General features: G+C 41.2%; 1 protein-coding gene across 14 annotated transcripts in view; it reads right to left on the bottom strand.

Annotated features, from left to right (window-relative positions):
- Positions 1 to 20,046, bottom strand: part of gphnb (gephyrin b) — an 81,927-nt gene continuing 61,881 nt past the window's right edge. For 5 of the 14 annotated variants that reach the window (XM_031861779.1, XM_031861787.1, XM_031861784.1 and 2 more), the window contains 15 exons: positions 18,471 to 18,527; positions 15,065 to 15,107; positions 13,344 to 13,481; positions 10,029 to 10,121; positions 7,939 to 7,994; positions 7,203 to 7,322; positions 6,858 to 6,916; positions 6,247 to 6,400; positions 4,480 to 4,601; positions 3,418 to 3,505; positions 3,026 to 3,099; positions 2,804 to 2,871; positions 2,578 to 2,681; positions 1,179 to 1,293; positions 1 to 388 (listed from right to left, as the gene is read on the bottom strand). In XM_031861779.1, coding sequence (XP_031717639.1) covers positions 255 to 388; positions 1,179 to 1,293; positions 2,578 to 2,681; positions 2,804 to 2,871; positions 3,026 to 3,099; positions 3,418 to 3,505; positions 4,480 to 4,601; positions 6,247 to 6,400; positions 6,858 to 6,916; positions 7,203 to 7,322; positions 7,939 to 7,994; positions 10,029 to 10,121; positions 13,344 to 13,481; positions 15,065 to 15,107; positions 18,471 to 18,527 — 1,425 coding nt within the window. In that variant the 3' untranslated portion in view covers positions 1 to 254. The remainder of the gene's footprint in view (positions 389 to 1,178; positions 1,294 to 2,577; positions 2,682 to 2,803; positions 2,872 to 3,025; positions 3,100 to 3,417; positions 3,506 to 4,479; positions 4,602 to 6,246; positions 6,401 to 6,857; positions 6,917 to 7,202; positions 7,323 to 7,938; positions 7,995 to 10,028; positions 10,122 to 13,343; positions 13,482 to 15,064; positions 15,108 to 18,470; positions 18,528 to 20,046) is intronic. The other 9 variants (XM_031861783.1, XM_031861780.1, XM_031861781.1 and 6 more) reach the window with 5 other exon arrangements.

Raw genomic sequence — 20,046 nt, forward strand, 5'->3', positions numbered from 1 at the left:
TATAATTAGATTTTTTTCATTAAAAGTTATATTTTCTTTGTTTGAAATACTATAATCTTTTTAAATTAATTTTTTTCATATGTATCTAGGTTGTGATCAAGATGTTGACTATACCTCAACGTTATCCAAATCAATAAAAACTAGCTGTGCCGTTGCATATTACAGAATAGTCAATGATATGTGGACATGCACCGTGAACCACCCATTCCAACCCTCGCTATATGACGCCGACGCTCCGTCCCCCCGTGATGACATCATAGCCGGCCGATGACCATGACGTCAACCACCTCGCCCTTGTGCAGCTCCACGTATTGCTCTGTTTTCGGAGGTAGCATCAGGAGCCCGTTAGCACTGCGCATGCTCATCAGCCTGCTGCTCACCTGGTTCCCTGCAGCAGAGAGGACAACATATTTTGTATAAGAATTCAACCCATGAAGGAAATTGGGAGTTTGCATTTTACAGTTTCATACCGTCATTTATTACAATGGTTAACACATTCTCTTAAGTTTGCCGTTTGTTATCATATTTTTCATTGTCAAACTGGCTAATATTAAAATACTACAGTGGCCAGTTGCTCTAATCAGTGAACCTAAGGTGGTTGTGGTGTGGAATAATGTATACTTCCAGTGTGTAACAGTGTGTATAGAGTAACAGATGTAATCAATCTACCCTTATGAAGATCTACTGAGGTTACAACTGCCACTATGCACTGAGTGCACAAGATTTTTTTTGGGGGCTATTTTGCCTTTATTAGATAGTGAGGAGAGAGATAGTCTGGAAAGGAGAGAGAGGAGACAACATGCAGCAAAAGACTCCCTCCTGGTCCACATGGTGCCCTCTCTAACAGATGGGCGTTTTCTTTTCTGGCGGATATCAACTTTAAAATATCCCAAAAATGAACCAAAATATTTGCATAGAAAAAATGTGAGGGACATGATTATATGAAGTAATTGCAATTCAGTGAGTTAGTATGTTTATTTTGAGTATTTTATGAACTCATAATTGTGAAAAACTGCATGCCTAAAAATGATTCCATAAATCTGTTTTGTTTTTTAATCCTTGGATTCCTTGCTAGACAAGGAACGGTAAATTAAATAAATGGTGCTGTCAACCAGTGAACAAATGAGAGTCTGATTGAGATGTGTGGCTGTCAGACAGAATCCTTCACAGTACTGTACCGGCTTTGGTGCTGGTACCTGTGCTCTGTGCCCACGGCAGAGGCTCCTGGTGATGCCATGTCAGAATGCAGCGGTGGTATTCAGGGCGAGGGTCTAGCTTCACATCACAAGACAACTAGAGAAATAACATACAACGTAAATTATAATGATGTATGTCAACAAGTTTTCTTCATCACCGTGGGTATTTGTCTGTAATTCATAATGATTTACTGTAGAGAGTAATTTCATATAGTGCAGAAACATAATACTAAATTGGCAGATTATTTCTGAGAACCCTGGAACTCATTGTATTGTCGGATGTTGCAAACCTCACTATTATGGCAGCAACAAAGACTAAAGTAACAGTAGGTTTCATGATGGATTGCAGACTGTCTTTGGACTCATGACCCACATGACAGGCCTCTTCCCTGCACCTTGGAAGTGGGTGAATGTGTGCCAAAAAATTCCCACAAAGCTTTTAGACGCATTACATGTTTGTTTAGCATGTGGTAAAGGTTTGATTTTCTGCCAGAATTAGAGAAGTCCTTGATATCTAACTTTTTATTCCAGCACTTGAATGCAGCACAGTAACTGTGGCTAAAAAAATGGAAAAAATCCCGGATCTGGACTATCGACTAAATATAATTAACATGGGTAAAAGGCTATCTGCCCACCCACATTCTGTCAAACACCTTTTTTTTTGCATTTTTAAACCATACTCAACGTCTTTTCCAGTTTGACCTGAGTCTGATGCCATCTGCTGAGGGTCATTATCCGGCTACACCTGTGCTTCCAGGCCATCGGTCCCACCACTAAGTGGCAGTAATGCATTCAAGTTGATTTCTAACTGCTCTATAACAGCACGTTATGTAACATAGCTCTCTGGATAGCACCCATGCTGGCAAGCGACCAGACCTCTCACTTGATGATGCTAGTTGGAGGCACAATCTGCGGCTGTTGATATCATTACGATTTTTCTTGCTCTACAATTATGAATATTCATGCCCAGGGAGCAGGCCTTCAGGTCAGTGTCGGCCCGTGATTGCTTCCTCTGCCAAGTCAAAGCAGAACTTAATGGTCATAAATATGTATCAAACGGATGAATAAAATAGTATTAAGTCATGAGTTAAGATGCAATGGACTGCAACGATACACCCTGGAACTTAAGTGCAATTGTAATGTGTCTTCTCTGTTGCATCTACACTCAAATGTTCACATATGGGAAGAGAAAGGATCTTTTTGCATACAGAGACTGGTCTTTCTACCTTTTTTGACCTCAGCGGAGACCTTGTGTCTGGTCATTAAACAGAAAAAAAAAAAACACTTCTTGTAACCACCAGGGCCTCAACAGATGATGAACTTTGACTTTGTGTGTCTTGGCCAGAGAGTCAGGCTTTCCTGGTTGCCCTGTGCATCCTACCCTCGCTTTGATGATGGTGGGCCTAGGGTCCAAAATGCCCTGCATCTTCCTCAAGGCAGGGATGACAAAAAGATTACAGGTGACCACAGCGGACACGGGGTTTCCTAGGACGGACGGACGGACGGACAGAGAGAGGACAGCGAAAAGAGAAAAGAGAGAGAAATATATGAGAAACACCTCCTCGGAAACAGCGGAGTGAATCACTCTTTCTCTCAACTTCACACACTACCTGGGAGGGCAAAGATTAGTTTGCGAGCACCGTCCATGTCCAAGGTGGCAAATGTTGTTGGGAGACTAAAAAAAGAAAAAACAACATTTTAGTACATTTTGCCGTTTTATGCAACACCGCTGTAAATGTACATCTGGTATTTAATCTATTTAAAATGTCTGCTGAGCACTTGATAGCTAAAGTGTGAAAAGTTGTATGAGAACAAAGTCATTTTCTTACCCTGGTTTCATGAAAACACGACCAAAATGGATCTGAGCATGAAGATCAATATCCAGCACCTGCTTAAGGTAGTCCTAAAAAATACATTGAAATTAAAAAAACATTAAAAAAACACAAAAGAGCAATACATTAAAAAATCCGACCTTCACCAAATAGTAAAGTTTTAAAATACTTTTGCATTTGTGTGGGTAGCTACTGGAGATCACCTAGAATATAAAATAAAATAAAAACCAAACAATCAAATAAGTAAGAAGTTATAAGTATCTGAGTTTTGGTGCTTTTATCATCATTTACTCTCAAATAAAGATGGTCGTTCCCCCCGTCCACCACAAGGTGTCAGTAAAACACAATGCCATGATTGGATGTGTGCGCTTTATGTTCCGCAATGATACCTTCTCTCCCATGGACACTCCTCCTGAGGTGATGATGACATCAGCTCGGCTGATGCCTTCATTCAGAGCGTTGAGAAGGTCATCGGGGCTGTGGGGCACAGAGAAACACACACACACACACACACACACACACACACACACACACACGCACACACACGTGTTAACCACCAACTCACAGAAGAGGAAATAATGGAGGGAAAAGGATAATAGAGAGTTAGTTTTGGAGGTAGTATAGGAAGATGATGAACATTATTATTAACTCTGTCAGGAGCTTATGTAACTGGTCATTTGCATGTGTGTGAGTGTGTGTACATCTCTGTGTCTGTCCACTGCTCATCTCGCATACTGTTGGACCCATCAGCTGAATATTTTTTGTTCTTATTTACGACTGTATGCTCAGGGACCTCTTGTGGTCGCAGTGATTCAAACTTTTTGATAACATATTTTTAATGCCGTGATTGACTGCTGACTCCTCACTACTCTCAACTGGCCGCTCAGCAGCTGCTCAGGGGGGGAGAAAGGTACAGAAGGGGGAAACTGCGTGTACAGCACTTTTTTAAAAATGTAACTCAGTGAATTAAGTGTTTATTTTGACCAAGCCAGAGTTGATGCTTTTTGGAACAAGACGGTTTTGGTGAGTTTTATTTAGTTTCTGTTGAGTTTAATGTAGCACTTTGAAAATGACAAACTGAACAAAGCGCTGACTACAACGGCGTACGTCTTCTCATGTCGGTAGGAGGAGACCTGGTTAGCTGTTAGCAGCTGGTGTTAGCAGTGCTGTGTGTATGGCCAACAGAGCTAACAGCTAATGGAACTAAACACACAGCAGGACTGACTATTTCTGTTCAGAGGAAGCGTTGAACAGTCAACGTGAAGCGTTACACAGTGAACTGCAGGTTAGCTGCACGGAGCCGATGCACACAGCTGGATAGATTAAAATGAAAGCTTATCTTCGTGTGAGGGAAAAATTCTTCTGAATTGCTTGGGGTCTAGTCGAGGGGTTAAACTGTGGTTTTCTAGCATTGGAGGTGTGACAAATGCATTATCAACATGATGGCTTACTTGTCTCCCACGATGCCCAGATTGATGGTGGGGTAGCCATGCTCCTGGATGGTGGCCAGCAGGGTGGAGCGATTGCTGTCCCTGATCTTCCCAGGATGGAGGTCGTCTTCTGGGTTCAGCAGCTACCACGACACACAGGGAGAAGTGATCAGAAACACTTCTTAATCATTCAATAGCTGTACTTTTTCAACTTGGTGTAAGGAAAATATCTGCCTTTAACATTGTTCAGAAAATATTCTGAGCATATCTTTGGGTGGCAGTAAGTCTGGTGGGTATAAAACTAATTATTCAGCTCGACAGGGAGGTTGGAGGCAATCATCTTTTGATTACTCTCATATTATTACTATGCTTAGCCTGCTCTTGGTATCAAATGGGTTGGTTGTGAAAAATAGGACAATACACTGATTGCCAGAAATTTAATTTCCAAAATACACAATATTTTACAGTGACTAAGAGGTAAAGAAGACACTGCCTGACGCATGTGCTTTTAGATAGCGCTGAAATGATTAATCGATTAGTCGATTAACAGAAAATGAACTGCCATACATTTTGAGAATCAATTCATTATTCAAATTATTTATCTAGCAATAAATGCCATTCAAACTCTGGTTCTGCCGTTTTGAATGGATTTTGAACCGTTGGTAAGATAAAACAAGCAATTTGAAGACATCAACTTGGGCCCTGGGAACCTGTGATGCGCATGTTTCATTATTTTGTAACATGTTATAGAATAAATGACTAATCGATTAATTGAAAAAAAAAATCATAAGATAAATATGGATGAATGAAAAATGAAAAATAATCATCATTTGCAGCCCTACTTTCAGACAAAACTAAGAACAACTTGCCAAGTCAATTATTTAACTGGTTCAATGGGTATTGGCATTATGTTCGTCTTCTATTTACATTCATAAATTTTGACCTCCCTTCTTTTGATAATGAAGAACTACAAATTGGAACTTTCTGTTTCTGAGGAAACGTCAACAAGCACTGCTAATTACTGCAATTATAAAAAGGAAAGCAACACCACAAATGAACATGCATCTAATTCAGCAGGTTCACAGTGGGTTTATGGGCAGACATACTGCATACTTTCAGTTGTAAAAGCCAGCTCTGCACAGATATTCCTATTTTTCTTCATCTGCAGCATTAGTACAGAGAATGTACTCAAAATCTAGATGGTCAAATTAACAGTGTGTAAAAATGAGAAGACAAATCCTTTATTTCATCAGTCTAGCTCAAAGAGGGGAGATGAGGACAATATACCACTTAATAGATTTTGAATGTGGCCATGGGGTAGGTTACTCTCGGCTGATTTACACGATTCAGATATATCTGCATAGCACCGAGAACAAGGTGTTATGGGTATCTAGAGTCTGCTGAGGATCTCCATGAAGGTTACACACCCCATGAAATTTAAACAGCACATCAGTCACACAGAAAATGCACAAATATGATCCCAGCGTTTAAGAGAAACCACCTGGTCACAGATAAACACAGTCTTCACAACTGAAAGCACACATGAAACGGCTGAGTGCGCATTCAGCTCTGAATGTTGTTCTGGTGTCCGCAGTCAAAGCAAACAATGTTGATTGTGCATAAATATGAACGAGGTACGCTGTCAGAGAAGACGGCACGTTGTCGTTACCTTTAGCAGCTGAGGCCGAACCTTACAAATACAGATACAGTGTGGGTTGAGTGCACGAGGAGTATCATTTCCCAAATGAAATAAAAATGTTGACATGCAAGTTTTTCTTAATCCCTTACCTCGTTTCCTGTCGACATGACGGCCACCACGGGGAATTTCTGAACTTCCACCTCTGTGACTCCCACAGTGGCCAGGAGACCAATCTCAGACGGGCCCATGTGGGTGCCCTTTGCAAGCACACACTCCCCACGCTTAATGTCATGACCGATGGGCCTAGGGCAGGACAGCAAAGACGATAGTTCAGAGGACGAGAAAGAGAAAAGTCAAGAATTCTGAAACATGCACTTTGCAATTCAAATTAGTATATATCCTGCTGTCTAAGGTGCAAAGTTATATTGGGAACCAAACAATGGTAGAGACACTTAGTGTATTTTACACAAGAACTGCCATAACCAGCAATGAGGTAAATAAAATATCAAGAATGACGGATCCAGCAGCATAACCAAATAAACCAACTGTACTTTCAATAATTCTTTCAGTCTCTTCAGCTTTCATTTAAAATACCCTTTTCACACTGAAACCTTGATCAGTTTGTTACTGCTTAAAGAGGTGGGCTAACAAACAAAAAGGTGGGTGGGTGACATCCTCTACCAGATCTTCAGTATTTGATCAATAAAATTGTGTTTCTGGTTTTGGCTTCTTAATAGCAACCAACACATAACACACTAACCTGATGTCCTGCCCCGGGCGAGCCTGTACTAGGATTCGTACCTCCAGCTCCTCTGTGCCCTAAAAGATAAACCAGCTGTCAGATGCATCAAATGGAACAGATTCAGATTTCATTGGTCTATACTAGACCAAAATGCATTGTGTATGCCGCTCATCTCTGGGCTCAACTTACTCTTTCAAACAATCAGAATCTGTGTTCATTTGCTATGGTGTTGGCATGGACTAATCCCTTTATAAAGGTAAATGTGAGTCAAAACTAAATTATGGTTGAGTTGAGTTGAGCACAGCCCTGACTCTGACAACTTTCTGCATCTTCATCGGGTAAAAGACCAGAAGGTAGGCTTACGTCTTCAGACTCGCGGAGCAGCTCGGTGTCTTCCACCTGGACTACAGCGTCAGCCCCGCATGGAATAGGGGCACCCGTCGTCACCCTCATCACCTGGCCAGGCATCACTGTGTGGGTGGGCTGCACGGAGACACAGACAGAGTTTAACCTTTAACTTCAGTCATATATTTTGTCCTATCAAAGTTTTAAAAAAATACGCAATGCCTTTTTAATGCGATGGCTCTTTTCACCCTGGGGCCTAAAGTAAAATAAAATGAAGTGAAACGATAGATTGCATTCCACTGACGTAACTCAGAGTCTTCCCCGAAGTTTCCCAAAAAGCATCTCACAAACTGAAGACAAAGTAAAAGCATGTACAGAATATGTGTTTCCATGTGTGCTTATTTTGTTCAAGATGAGAGGTTGAGTTAGTCAATAAATGTCTGCAGCCTACTCTTGTCTCAGAGGTCTAATCTGTTTTACAGTTTGGCAGCACTCTGATTCTCTAGCCCTGCTTGGAGGCGAAGGGCTTTTCATCACCTGCTAAGGGAACACACTGGTGAGCAATTACAGCTGGTCAAGGCGTGAGGTGAAGGACAAAAGTAAAGCACTTTATTTTCATACACAGGTTGAGTGGGTGTTTGCGTGACAGTGACTGCGTTAGTGTGTGTGTGTGTGTGTGTGTGTGTGTGTGTGTGAGGGTCTTTTTGTTAGCTAAAAAAGCATGTGTGTCTAAAGTGTCAATGTGGGCGCGAACCTGCTCTCCAGCTTGGGACTCTCCAATGATGAAGCGGTCGCCTGGGCCGTCAGCCGCTAAAATAAAAGAAAGATTTAATAGCATTACACATGTGTGCAGCTGAAAGTGTGTGTGTGTGTAGGAGTGTGTCATTTAGTTGAGTCATTTTATTTCAGTGGGCTACAGATTGAACAAATGAGCAGAGAAGGAAGACATTGTTCTTTGATTAAACATCTAAAAACAGACATACACAGTATTATTAATGCTTGCAGGGCTCACAGATTTAATTACAGTCAAACCTTCCTCATATGCACTTTTTCCAAATAATGCCCTCCACTCTGAGGTGTGGAGAGACCATCCCTTTCAGTATTGTTTCAGCCAATGGGAAAATAGAATATGTGCTCCTTATATCTGCTCTTTTACAAACACACAGGACCAAGAAGGAAGCTCATCACAAGATAAATAAAAACCCAATTCAAACTTTAAAACACCCTTTGACATTGCAAAGTGTCCTTGGTGAGTGAAAGACTTTGTGACTTAAATTTCATGGTTTAACATATCTTAATAAAAGGATTAAATGCGTCCCCACTTCCTTTTCTCTACATAAACAAATAACACTGGATGACAAGCATTTGTTGTTACGCACTGGCTCTGGAGAAAGCAATAGGTTATTGGCTGCTTCCACACCCACAGTCTAGGCACTAAAATCTCTCAAATCTGCACATGAACGCCTCGGCAGACGCCAGGCCCTCAGGACAGGCACATCAAATCCAGAGAGACCTGTGGTGTTCTGCTCCTCCTACTCCATCAGCAGGAGCTAACAGCAGATGTCACATGCAAGAGTTTTTGAGCTGCCTGGAGCCAGCAAGCTGCCACACTGCTCTCCAGGTTAACAGGGTCCTCAACGCTTTACAAGGGCGCCCTGCCACTGATTTCTTTAACCAAAACAAGGCAACATAACGTTACCTGGATTTCACCTGAAAACTGCTCTAAGGAGTTCGTGCAGCCATAGGAATGATACCAATCTCTCTGAGCAGAGGTAAACCCCATGTCTCTTGTAACTTGTCGCCACCTGGCAGATATGGAGGAAAGCCCCCTCCATGTCCCACAATGCAAAGACTCAATCTCTCCTCAGTTCACATTGGCAGAAGAAGCTACTGAGGCAGTTCTCCACTGCCGCAGTGTCCTGTTCATCTCAAACTAGGACAATCAGGTCATTTGTACAGGAGGAAAGACACACTGGCCTGGTTAGTTCTCCAGCTTTGTCTATGTTCTGCAACTTACTCTGAAGAAAAAACAAGAGATGGTAAACTGGATTGGGTGATTCATGAATCTATCACCAAGTTTATGTGTAATGTCCTTCCTGTCTATGTGCTAATGCATGACTATATGATTAGGATACGTTATTGGCATAAAATGCTGTCATTTAAGGTATATTGTATTATTTTTATAAAATGTTTGTGTCACTACCAAACAGAATTTTGATCAAGTGTCAGGTCAGAAATGTGAACCATATTCCATATTACCTCTTTAAGTCTTTCGTCAAATGGTTGATATAACAAGCTAACATTCATTCTGCCAGTTAGCTAGTTGAGCAACAGACAACCTGGCAACTAATCTCTATGTTAGATATAGAACCCATTTGTATTCAGTGATGTGCAAGTCTTCACTTAGTAAACCCTTACTTTATAGTAAGGCTAAGGCTGAACTCTGAACAAACAGCTGGTGCAACTGTGTTCATAAATGTTCCTCAAGATAAAAACACAATAAAAAGTCCTTCAGAAAGAAAAAAAAACATTTTTCTATTTCTAGTTTTAGGGCCTCATTGTACCTAATGAGCAAAAACTCAGCTGCACCTAATACTGCATATATGTGTGTACATAAAAAGTATAAATTAGTTTATGGTGATAATTACTAAAGTGAAATTGGACATCACTGGCAGCTTCTCTGGCAAACCTGGACTGGCCTGCTCATTCCTTTTACAATGACATATTTTTGAGGCCTAAATATTACTTTGAATGTTTAAACAGTTGTTTCACATTTTCTATCTAATGAAAAAACAGCTACAGGACTTTGTTTTCAATTCACCTGCCATAATGTACAATGCTTACCTCTCACAGCATAACCATCCTTGACAGAGGCAGGGAAGGGTGGCAGGTTGTCTTTGGCATAAACGTCCTGAGCCAGGACTCGACCCATCCCATCTGTGGAAGAAGAGGAAGAACATGGGTATGAGGAGAGGAGGAGAAGCTGGGCGAAGGGTGGCGGAGGGAGAGAGCGACAGCTGGAGAGGGAAAGAGAGACAGAGGCAGAGAGGGTGAGGGAGAAAGTGCATCTGATTCAGATGAAGATACAGAGAGGCATATGCGCCGGAGGTGTGTGTGTATATATGTGTGTGTTTTTAAAGAAAGACAGAGTGTGACACCGCGCATCAGGATCTCTCTGCATGACTCACTACCTGACCAGCACACACGGACACACACACTCTCTTATTCTTTTTCAGCTTTACTGATTCCCGAACAACAAGTGGGAGCTTGCAAGTGTTGCTATTCACATTTCTTAACCAGCCAGACAACTTAAAAACACTCAGGAAACATCCTTGTGGGAAGAACATAGACTCTGCACACACACACACAATAGCTCAGAGAGAGCGAGGGAAGGAAAGAAAGACAGAAACAGACAGAGGCAGAGTGGGTGGAGGAGAAAAATCCTGGCACTAAAAATACCATAAGCTGCTGTGTGGCTATATATAGCATTTGTTAGAGCCTTTATGCTATGATTATGTGGGCGTTAATATGAAGATCTAAGCTTTGATATCAATGTGTTGAAGGGGAAAAAATATGCAAGTACACCCACACACACACGCATACACACATCAGCTTACGGCAGTCATAACGAGCCGCTGTAAATAATGCATCTCGGCCGTCGAAGAAGACACACGTGCCTATTGGACGCGTCCAATCCTTACATCTTTCTTGAGTCGACAGCATTTCATCCGAGATGTTGATGTATTTTGCTACTGCATCCAAGCTGCTATTCAAACAGCTTGTTAAAACCATGTGTTGAAGGGGAGTTGTGAATGAAAATAGAACAAAAGGTGATGTCTTGTTGCCGAAGCTGAAATATGTGTTTGATCAGATGCTTTGCGAAAACATCACTGCCAGCAAGCACAGGTTTTAAAAAGGGTTAAATTATGATAATTAAATCAAGGGGCATTGTGACATCACTTGTCTCTCTAGAAACGATCTGACATTTTAGAAGACAGTAGTGATGTAAACATATGTGCGCCTATATACTCATGCTAAACATACAGTACCTGTCTACATATATAGAATTCCTTTATTGTCATTGCACAAAGTACAACGAAATTAGAGAGCAATCCTGACCGTGCACATACTATACAACTGTAATACAAATGAAAAAGAATAAAATATATAGTATAAATATAAGTGCAGTGAAAACAGTAAGATATTGCACTTCTGTTTATTAGACATTTGCTGAGTTGTATTTGTTCTCTATACAAGTACTAAATAAATACGGGAATAAGTATGTATTAAGAAATAAACTAAGGTGCAGATGGAATGTAAACATCTGTGCACATACTTCCATGTACAGTATATATATATATATATATATATATATATATATATATATATACACACAACATATTCTTGCTCACAGATTGATGGGAATTAAAGGAATATTTTGACATTTTGGGAATAATGCTTATTTCCTGTTTCTAGTCTTTGAGCTAAGCTAAGCTACCCTGCTGATGGTGTTAGCTTTACATGTAGTGTACAGACACCAGAGTGATATCAATCTTCTTATCCAACTCTCAGCAATAACATTAAAGTGTATTTCACAGAATATTAAACTATTCCTTTAAACGTTTTATCTAATGGAAATACAGATTTGAGATATTATACTGTCAAGAACTTATTATTCTTTAACTTTCTTACCAAACAAAACTTTCTCAAAAATACAACAGTAACGAAAGTGTGACATTCAATGCAGATTATTTTGTGCATTACACCATTATGATGATAACATAAGAGATAGATCCTTATAATTCCACACTCGATGATATGCACCAATCAACAAACCATGACACAGTGCACACTTCACCCACCCACGTGCAGACCCCTCTAAATCCAGCAGGGGATCTGCTCCAGCTGTTTTCTCTCTAAATATTTCATCTCTCATATCCCATCTTCCTCACCTCCTTACCCCGCTGTCTTCCTCCCAGCTGTGCTCCTGCAAATCCTGAAATTCCCTTCCCTCCCAAAGAACATGAAACATCACTTTACACTTGGGAAAAGTGTTGTTCCTTCCACCATCATTCATCTCAACGTCATGTGCGCTGCAGGGTGTTATTGCCCCCAATCCTCTCTACCCCATTTTCAGAGATGAATTAAAGAGTGTGTTTCCCCCTCTGGCCGTCAGCCTGGCTCTGTGTCACCCTCCGCAGGCGCATAGGCCACTCTGCCAGAAGGCTTACAAGACCCACGGGTGCTAAACTAACTTCTCTCTCTATGTTTGTATCGTGTCTGTCTGTTTAGACATGCAAATTCAACAAAATACAACTACAAAGATGCATTCAGCACATCAAATGTTATTGTATCAAGTTGAATTTATCCAAAAGTAACTTTATAAATTGTTTTATATTATTCTCTTCCAATTTAAGTATTGGTATACATGTTTTATGTGTGTGTAGTGAAGGGGCTACAAGGTACAGTACACTGTGCAACCCTGTGTTGTAAAATGACAAATAAATAAACCATGTGACATTGTTAATTTTTAAAACCTTAAAAAAACGTAACCTGCAACGTAACCATGTGACTAAAAATGAAACATAAGTATCGTAATTATTTTCCATTTCACTTTAAACCTGATGACAGGTAACCAAAACAGTACAGTTACCAAAACAATGAGCTGAAAGATGCTAGAATGCTCCTAAAATCTGAGGGAAACTGCAGTCAGGGGATAATTTCCCTGTGGTCACTAGGTGTGACCCTTTACATTTATACTGTTTATGTGAATATTAATACATGTTGATTATAGCAGCTTAAAAGTAATTATCACTCTAATCAATAACTTGAAAATAGTCTTTTCTATCTAAGGGAGCAATAAATGTAAACGACACATGGCTCGTTAGGAAAGGTTTGTATGTTATGTGCCCTTGTAGCCATGAAGTACATGTGTGTGTGAGTGCATTGTGTGAGTGACACAGACTGCTGATTCAGGCAGAGAGTGTTTCGATGCTGTCATGTGTACTTAGCCAGCACGTGCACTGCAATCTGAAAGGTGCCAGTAGACATAATGAGAAGGTGAACTGAAGATGTCAAGGGGCAGGATGAACACATTGAGGACATTTAAGTGGGTGTGAAGAAGATTTGCTAGATCTGCAGGGTTCCTGTCCTCCTCACCTCTGTAGTTGATGATCTCAGTGCCCAGGACGGCGGTCATCTCCAGCACAGTGATGAAGGCCTTGTCCATGGAGGTGAGGGGGAAGGGGGACATGCGGTGCCTCCGGGCCACCTTGGTGATGTCCACTGCGCTGTGACCTGGGAAGATAAGGAACATTACAAACACTATCATGAAATGGTTGTCACAAAATCAAACTATATCACAAAAGAGGAACAGTATAGAACTCATCATACATTTCTTTTTAAAAATATAGATCATGTGAAATAGTTTTTTAAACCTTTTGACCAAGATTGCCAACAAATTATCTCAAAAATATCTTTGCCTTTTCTGTACTGCAATTTGCTGTTACCTATTGGCCAACAGATATAACATCGAAAAATATCTACAACGAGTTAGTTCCAGCCAATATATGAAATTGTTTACTTTATTGTGAGCACTGAATTGAGACGCCAGACACCTCATCATGTTAGCAAATACTGACATGTTTAGTGTCCTGTATCTGCTATTATGTTAAAGAATTGCAGTGTCCGATTTTTTAGGCAAAAACTAGCAAACTTGTTACGGACACGAGATATGTTGTTCTATTGCAGAGGTCGTTTAGGAACATACATTGACACATAAAGTAGATATAGTGCGTTCATTCGACAACAGTGACAGTTTCAGACATATAGCTCTAGACCAAAGCTTAGAAATTTATGCCAAGCCCAGCCTGAATCAGAAAATCTTGAGTCCGCTCACCCCTTTTTAGCATTTTAATTCTTAACTTAGACAGTTTGAAAGTTGAGAGTAGATAGAGGGTAGGGAGAGAGGAGAGAACTCTATTGGGACACAATCCCAAGACAGTGGAGGCATCTATGTGGCTCCAAAGTCAGGGAACTGAACCACTCAACTATCTCTGGAGACAAAAACTGTATTTTAAAAAGGTTCTTTTTGGGCCGAGAGCCACAGAAAAAAAACTCCAAAAAAAGAAATTCAAACTGATCTTAGCGCACTGGTTTTGCAGCTGTAGCAATAGCGGTTGAATTCCAAAACCCAAGACATGATAACGCACACATGCAAAACATACAATCAAATAAATAAACACGTGTAATCTAATGTGTTTCCACATCCCTGTCACCAAGATAATGGGATTAATTTATGTTTTTAGTGCATGTGTGCAATAACACAATTTAAACACCATGAGGGGGGGGGGGGGGGGGGGGGGGATTGGCAGGAAATAGTCCTGTTTGTTTGCGGAGCTGTGGAACCCAGCTGGATGACAGAAGTGCTCGATAGCAGCCATGTTGGTCTAATAATATCTCTCTAATAATTCAAAAGGTAAAAGGAAGAAAACAAGGTGTAACTAATATGTAATCTGCTCTCTCTCTCCCCTTCTCTCTTTATCTCTCTCTGCCTTGCTCTCCCTCTGCCTCACAGCGAGGAACAGGCTCTGTGCTTTGATTTCCCTTGACCCAATTTCTCTCCTTTAAACATACACTTACGCTTCCACAGCATATTCTGATGCTTAACATGAGGCTTAACAACCTCTGGCAAAACATCACGCACACACACACACACACCAGCGTGCGTGACAGCAGCCACACACAGTAAACACACAAACCGTCCTCGCACTGTCACATCACATGTGCATTCAATATCTATTTATGCGCATTTCAGAGCACATACCGACATGACACACAGGAAAAAGAGGGTGCTTTTGAATTGGAAACTTGGTACTTACTTGATCTTAGGATATTTTCTTTGCTGCTGCATCGTGACTGCACCTAAAGATGGAGAGGGCGATTGGGACAAAGACGTAGGACAAAAGGAAAGAGAGAGAGAGAGAGAGAGAGAGAGAGAGAGAGAGAGAGAGCAGAGGTGGTGGTAATTTGAGATAAACCAGGCTGCTCTTTTGACATGCTTAAGATGAGAAGCTGCTTAAACAACAGTCAGAAGCATTGGCAAGAGCCGTGTCACACTACACTGTGCACTTTGTCCTGCTGTTGGGAGATGGCTACATCTCCTGCATTAGCATTATCATCACTTACTGTACACTACATCATCACATCACAGGTGATATTCACACTGATAAACGCACTGACACAACACATCACTACTAGATTGAAGCACTAAAAAGGAATAAATGGACAAGGGCAACAACATACAGAGTGACAATATTTCATCACAAGGTCATAACAGATGTATTAACTGTGCTACGGTGTAACATCAAATGTAGTGAAAATGTAGTGTCGAGTTTAGATAGTGGCTGTTCAGATGTGGCGCAGGACGGTAAGGTTTCCCTGGAGAGTGCTGATGCAGCATGATAGATAGCTGCACCAGCGCTTTACTACCTGTAATCTATGGCAAGGTGGGGAGGAGAGCAGAGTGGGTTAAAACTGAGCTGAGCTTCCCAGAAGCATCTTGCGACTACACAGCTAACTGTTGTTAACGGTAAGTGAATGGAAAACAAACTAAATTAAAAGTGGTGCCGCTATTGTTTACAAGTAATGTGTTTGTGCCAAATTAGTTGCAACAGTACAACAAAAGGAAAACCATGGCGGAGACAATAAGTATCCTCTATCTCACGTGAGATCAAATGAAGATCACATTTCCCATAAACCCTGGTCTTCAAAATCAAAACATGCCATAAATAATGTCCCAATTCCATTCAACATACTGTGAAGTGCAGTACTATATTCTATCTGTCATACAGTTTTATACTGTTTTGACAATAAACAAAAAATCAATGTAGTTTATCGTTTTGTACAAACAGGAACCGATGCAGTAGGTTCACCGACTGACTTTGGAATGCCACCTAAAAAAGAGAGCAAATTGTTTCTCCAAAGATTTCACTCAACTCAAGGTCCGCCACCTAGCTTTTTCCTGAGCTTTCAACTTCCATACAGTCTTCATCAGAGGATGCTCAGATGATCTATTGACATGCAAGCTCAGTGGCTGTCCGGATGTCAACCATAGCCCCTTTCCTCCAGAGAACCTAAGGACAAAGCTAGTAAGTGATCTCTGAGTTGAAATGGTCAAGCTACTATTTGCAAGGTCAAGAATAAACCTTTTGTTGCTCTGAGGTGTTTCTGGAATTGTTTCACTACCATCCACAACTTTACATTTTTATATTCCGCAGAATACTTTCAGTCCTAATGAAACGGATTTGAAAGTGTTGTAAGTGCTGTGTGATTGAATGAAAGCAGACTGGGTTATATTTGCAGAGCGTATTTATATTTTATTTTGCTAACATTAGATATTTACACAGCTAACACCATATTTAGCATTACAACTTTTTTTAGCTGAGGCGTAAGTCAGTTGCCGGATCTCGCTGAGACAGAAAAAGATCTCGAACAAAATTTATTTTCTGCAGGACTTGTCTTATAAAAAAAATGCTATTTTAATGTCAAAATGTTCGTAAGATGTGTGGCTTGTGAAAAACGGGTCCAATATTTGATACAAATACAGGAAACTGTCTCTCAGTGAACACACAACACTACAAACTCAAAACCTGCTTAAAATTAGTATGTAGAGTGGAATTGGGACACAGCTAGGATCATCTTCTTGTATAATAATGTACAGCAGATCTGATCAGAAGTTTCTTGGTGGAACCTAAACAGTTTGCGCATAACTTAAAGTGTAATGCGGGAAGTGGGACATGGACATGCCAGTGGTCCCCTTCTCATCTCACCAATGCTGTTAGAAGCTGCCAACCTCCCGGTGATCATGCTGTTTGAATAACGGTTATAGAAAACTAACATAGCACCAATGCATTGATGTTAAAGATGCTACACAGCACTTGCAAACAACAACTATATACAACTCCTCATAAAGGAGATTCTGTGTCACAGTATGAGCGTGCTTTTGGAAAGCTCAGCTTTAGGGAAGGACTAAATAAGGGAAGGAGAATCACATGTTGTAGGTTACCAGGCTACAAGATTGGCACAGAATAAAAGTATTATTTTTTACAAGTACTGCACACCAACATACATAAATAGTACATAACTCTGGACAAAATCAATTCTGATGCCATCTGATTCCAACATTTTACAGTCTGTAGAAAATCAGGGCTGATATTTAAACTTAAGTGTCTTTTGTTTAATTGTTGGTCTTGATTTAGATGTCCATCTACCTTCATTCAGATGTGTTGACTGGCATAGTTGCCTGGTTGTCTGTTGTTCTGTCTGTCCTATGTCTATCACTTTTTCTGTGTTCTGGCAGTCCTAATTGTCTTTGTTGCAACTGCTGCGTCTCAATAACACAAGTTGGGTGTGGGCAGTGTGTGGTGTATGGAGAACCAAAACACCCATGGTGAAGGTCTCTCTACCCCACCCACCCCTTTCTCCCTCCTCCCCTCCCTCACTGCCATCATAACTAGGCTAATACTGTGACACCACTAGGCACCAAACAGCCGAGGTGAGAGGGTGAGAGATGGGAGGCGGGGCAAGGTGGGTGGGATGGTGGAGGAGGAGGTATGGCGAGACAGAGAGATAGAAAAAAAAAACAGCTGGATAGACAGAAAGAGACAGAGGGTGGAAGGATGAGGATCAGCATGACGTGGTCCCACAGCCCGGAAGGAAAGGAAACAAACAAAAACAAGAAGCACGGACTTGACAGACTTCACTAAACTACAGAGCCGAGACACAGCAGAAAGGAGGGAAAACAGGAGGAAAAGAACAAAACAATAAAGACCACTCTAGCGGCCTGATGGCATCTACTTTAACAGACATCCAGCACACCAGACATAGCTACTGAAAGCAGAGCATGTTAACCGGAAAGACAGAAACAGAGACGGACAGACAGATGGAGGAAGAGAAAGAGAAACAGACAGAGAAAGTGAACAACAAGAGACAGAAAAGTGTGCGGGGGAGACGTAGAAAGGGAGACTCCAAACAGACCGGACAGAGAAATAGTGAGACAGAGTGACGAGAGTGAACGACAGACAGATTGAGGTCGAGAAAGAGACCAGCGGCAACAGGCAGATAGAGAGACATAAAGAGAAAGAGAGTGAGCGAGAGCTAGAGAGATAGCTCGGCAAGCGAGGAGGGAGAGAGGGGAGGGACACAGAGCGGGGCGTTTGTTTTGCGCGCTCCTCGGAGGAGGGTGAGGGAAAGGCAAGGAGGGGGGTAAGGGGGCGGGATAGTTACTCGAGAGCTGAAGGTCCTCCTGCGATCATCTTTAAGCCCCTCCAACCTACACTGGAGCTAGTGGAGATAAAGCATCGAATCACAGGCATCAGTGAATCTGTCCTGGCAACCACAACACTACAGACAGACAGACAAGACAGACAAGACGGACAGATGGACGAAGGGACAAACAGACAGACAGGCATCCACTACGACAAGCAACCCTAGCAGGAGAAGGGAGCAGCAAGGAGAGAACTGAGATAGAAAGAAAGAGAAGGAGAAAGAAAGACAGCGCAGTGGGCTTTCAGGTGGCATAATGCACCCTGTGGCAGCCATACTGGAGGCCCTATGAGTTCTTGAAAAGATGAACAGCTGAAACCATTTTGAATTGTACAACTTTATAAAAAAAATTAAAAAAAGAAACTGTTAGAGCGTCACTCTTGTGGTGTTTTTTGGCCAACGATAAGTGTAATTTTGGTCCGCGATAACATTGTAAGGTTAACTATCTGGCCACTCGTAAACAATAAGTGATATTTTCTCATCGTCAACAAATCCCATGAAATCACTGATTTAATGAATTGACACAACTAACAAGTCTTGCCTCTGTATTCCTAATATAGATGATTCCTCTGTGCATTGTCTTCATTACCATGAACACACGACACACTGTTTATGTGACAATCCCACATACACCATCCTGCAGCTGTAAATACTCAATCATCTTCTACTTTAAACCTTTTCAGACTCGTCACAGGTACAGTATATACATCTATGATAATCATATTGATTTTGAAATCTGCCATCTGTTCTTTTAACTTGTAAAATCTCATTTCAGATACATTTTAAAGCTTATTTTTTTTTCATGTATAGACCTCCATGATGGCACCAGCTGTGGTTGCTAGGAAATTTGTGCCACAACTGCTGAGCCCTCATATGGAGAGAGAGGGAGAGGCATGGTGAAAAAAAAAGAGACAGAAAAAAGACAAAGGTGGGGATTAAGGGAGCTAAATACAGCTACAGCAAGACACAGATCAAACTTGCAGACATTGAAAAGCACATATGAAAACTAACGACAGCTGGGACATTTTCGCACAAGGTGTGCCTTGCTAAAAAAGAACTGCAAAAGACATCTAAAATAAAATTAGTCACATTTAACGCAGGACAATTACAGCAGAATCTCACTACCTAGCTAGTCTCTTTAAAACACACAGACAAACCACAAGAATCACAAGCTTCCTAATCCAGTTTCACATACTCCTCTACAGTAATGAATCATTAATCTCTCTTGCAGCTAATGCAGTAAATATACAGTCGCTGTCAACTAAGAAACAGCTAGAAACCTTGATGCAGTGTGGAGTGACGACACTAAAAACTGACACCGGTGGAGAACAAGACCTCGGTATGGCAAAAAATAGCTAAGCAGAAAAGATCATACCATCAGAGGGCCATGGGTGGGTGGGAGACTGTTTGCATATGGAGATGAACACAGTGGAAAAGCTACAGGAGGGTGTGTGCTGGGAAGTGAGTGTTCGTGGAGAATGAGTGAAAAAGCAGAATGGGGTGTTGTTGGACGTATAAGGAGGGGGTAAGGGGGGGG

This window comes from Anarrhichthys ocellatus, unplaced genomic scaffold, assembly GCF_004355925.1.
Source record: "Anarrhichthys ocellatus isolate YVR2014 unplaced genomic scaffold, GSC_Weel_1.0 scaffold25, whole genome shotgun sequence".
Classification (NCBI taxonomy): domain Eukaryota; kingdom Metazoa; phylum Chordata; class Actinopteri; order Perciformes; family Anarhichadidae; genus Anarrhichthys; species Anarrhichthys ocellatus.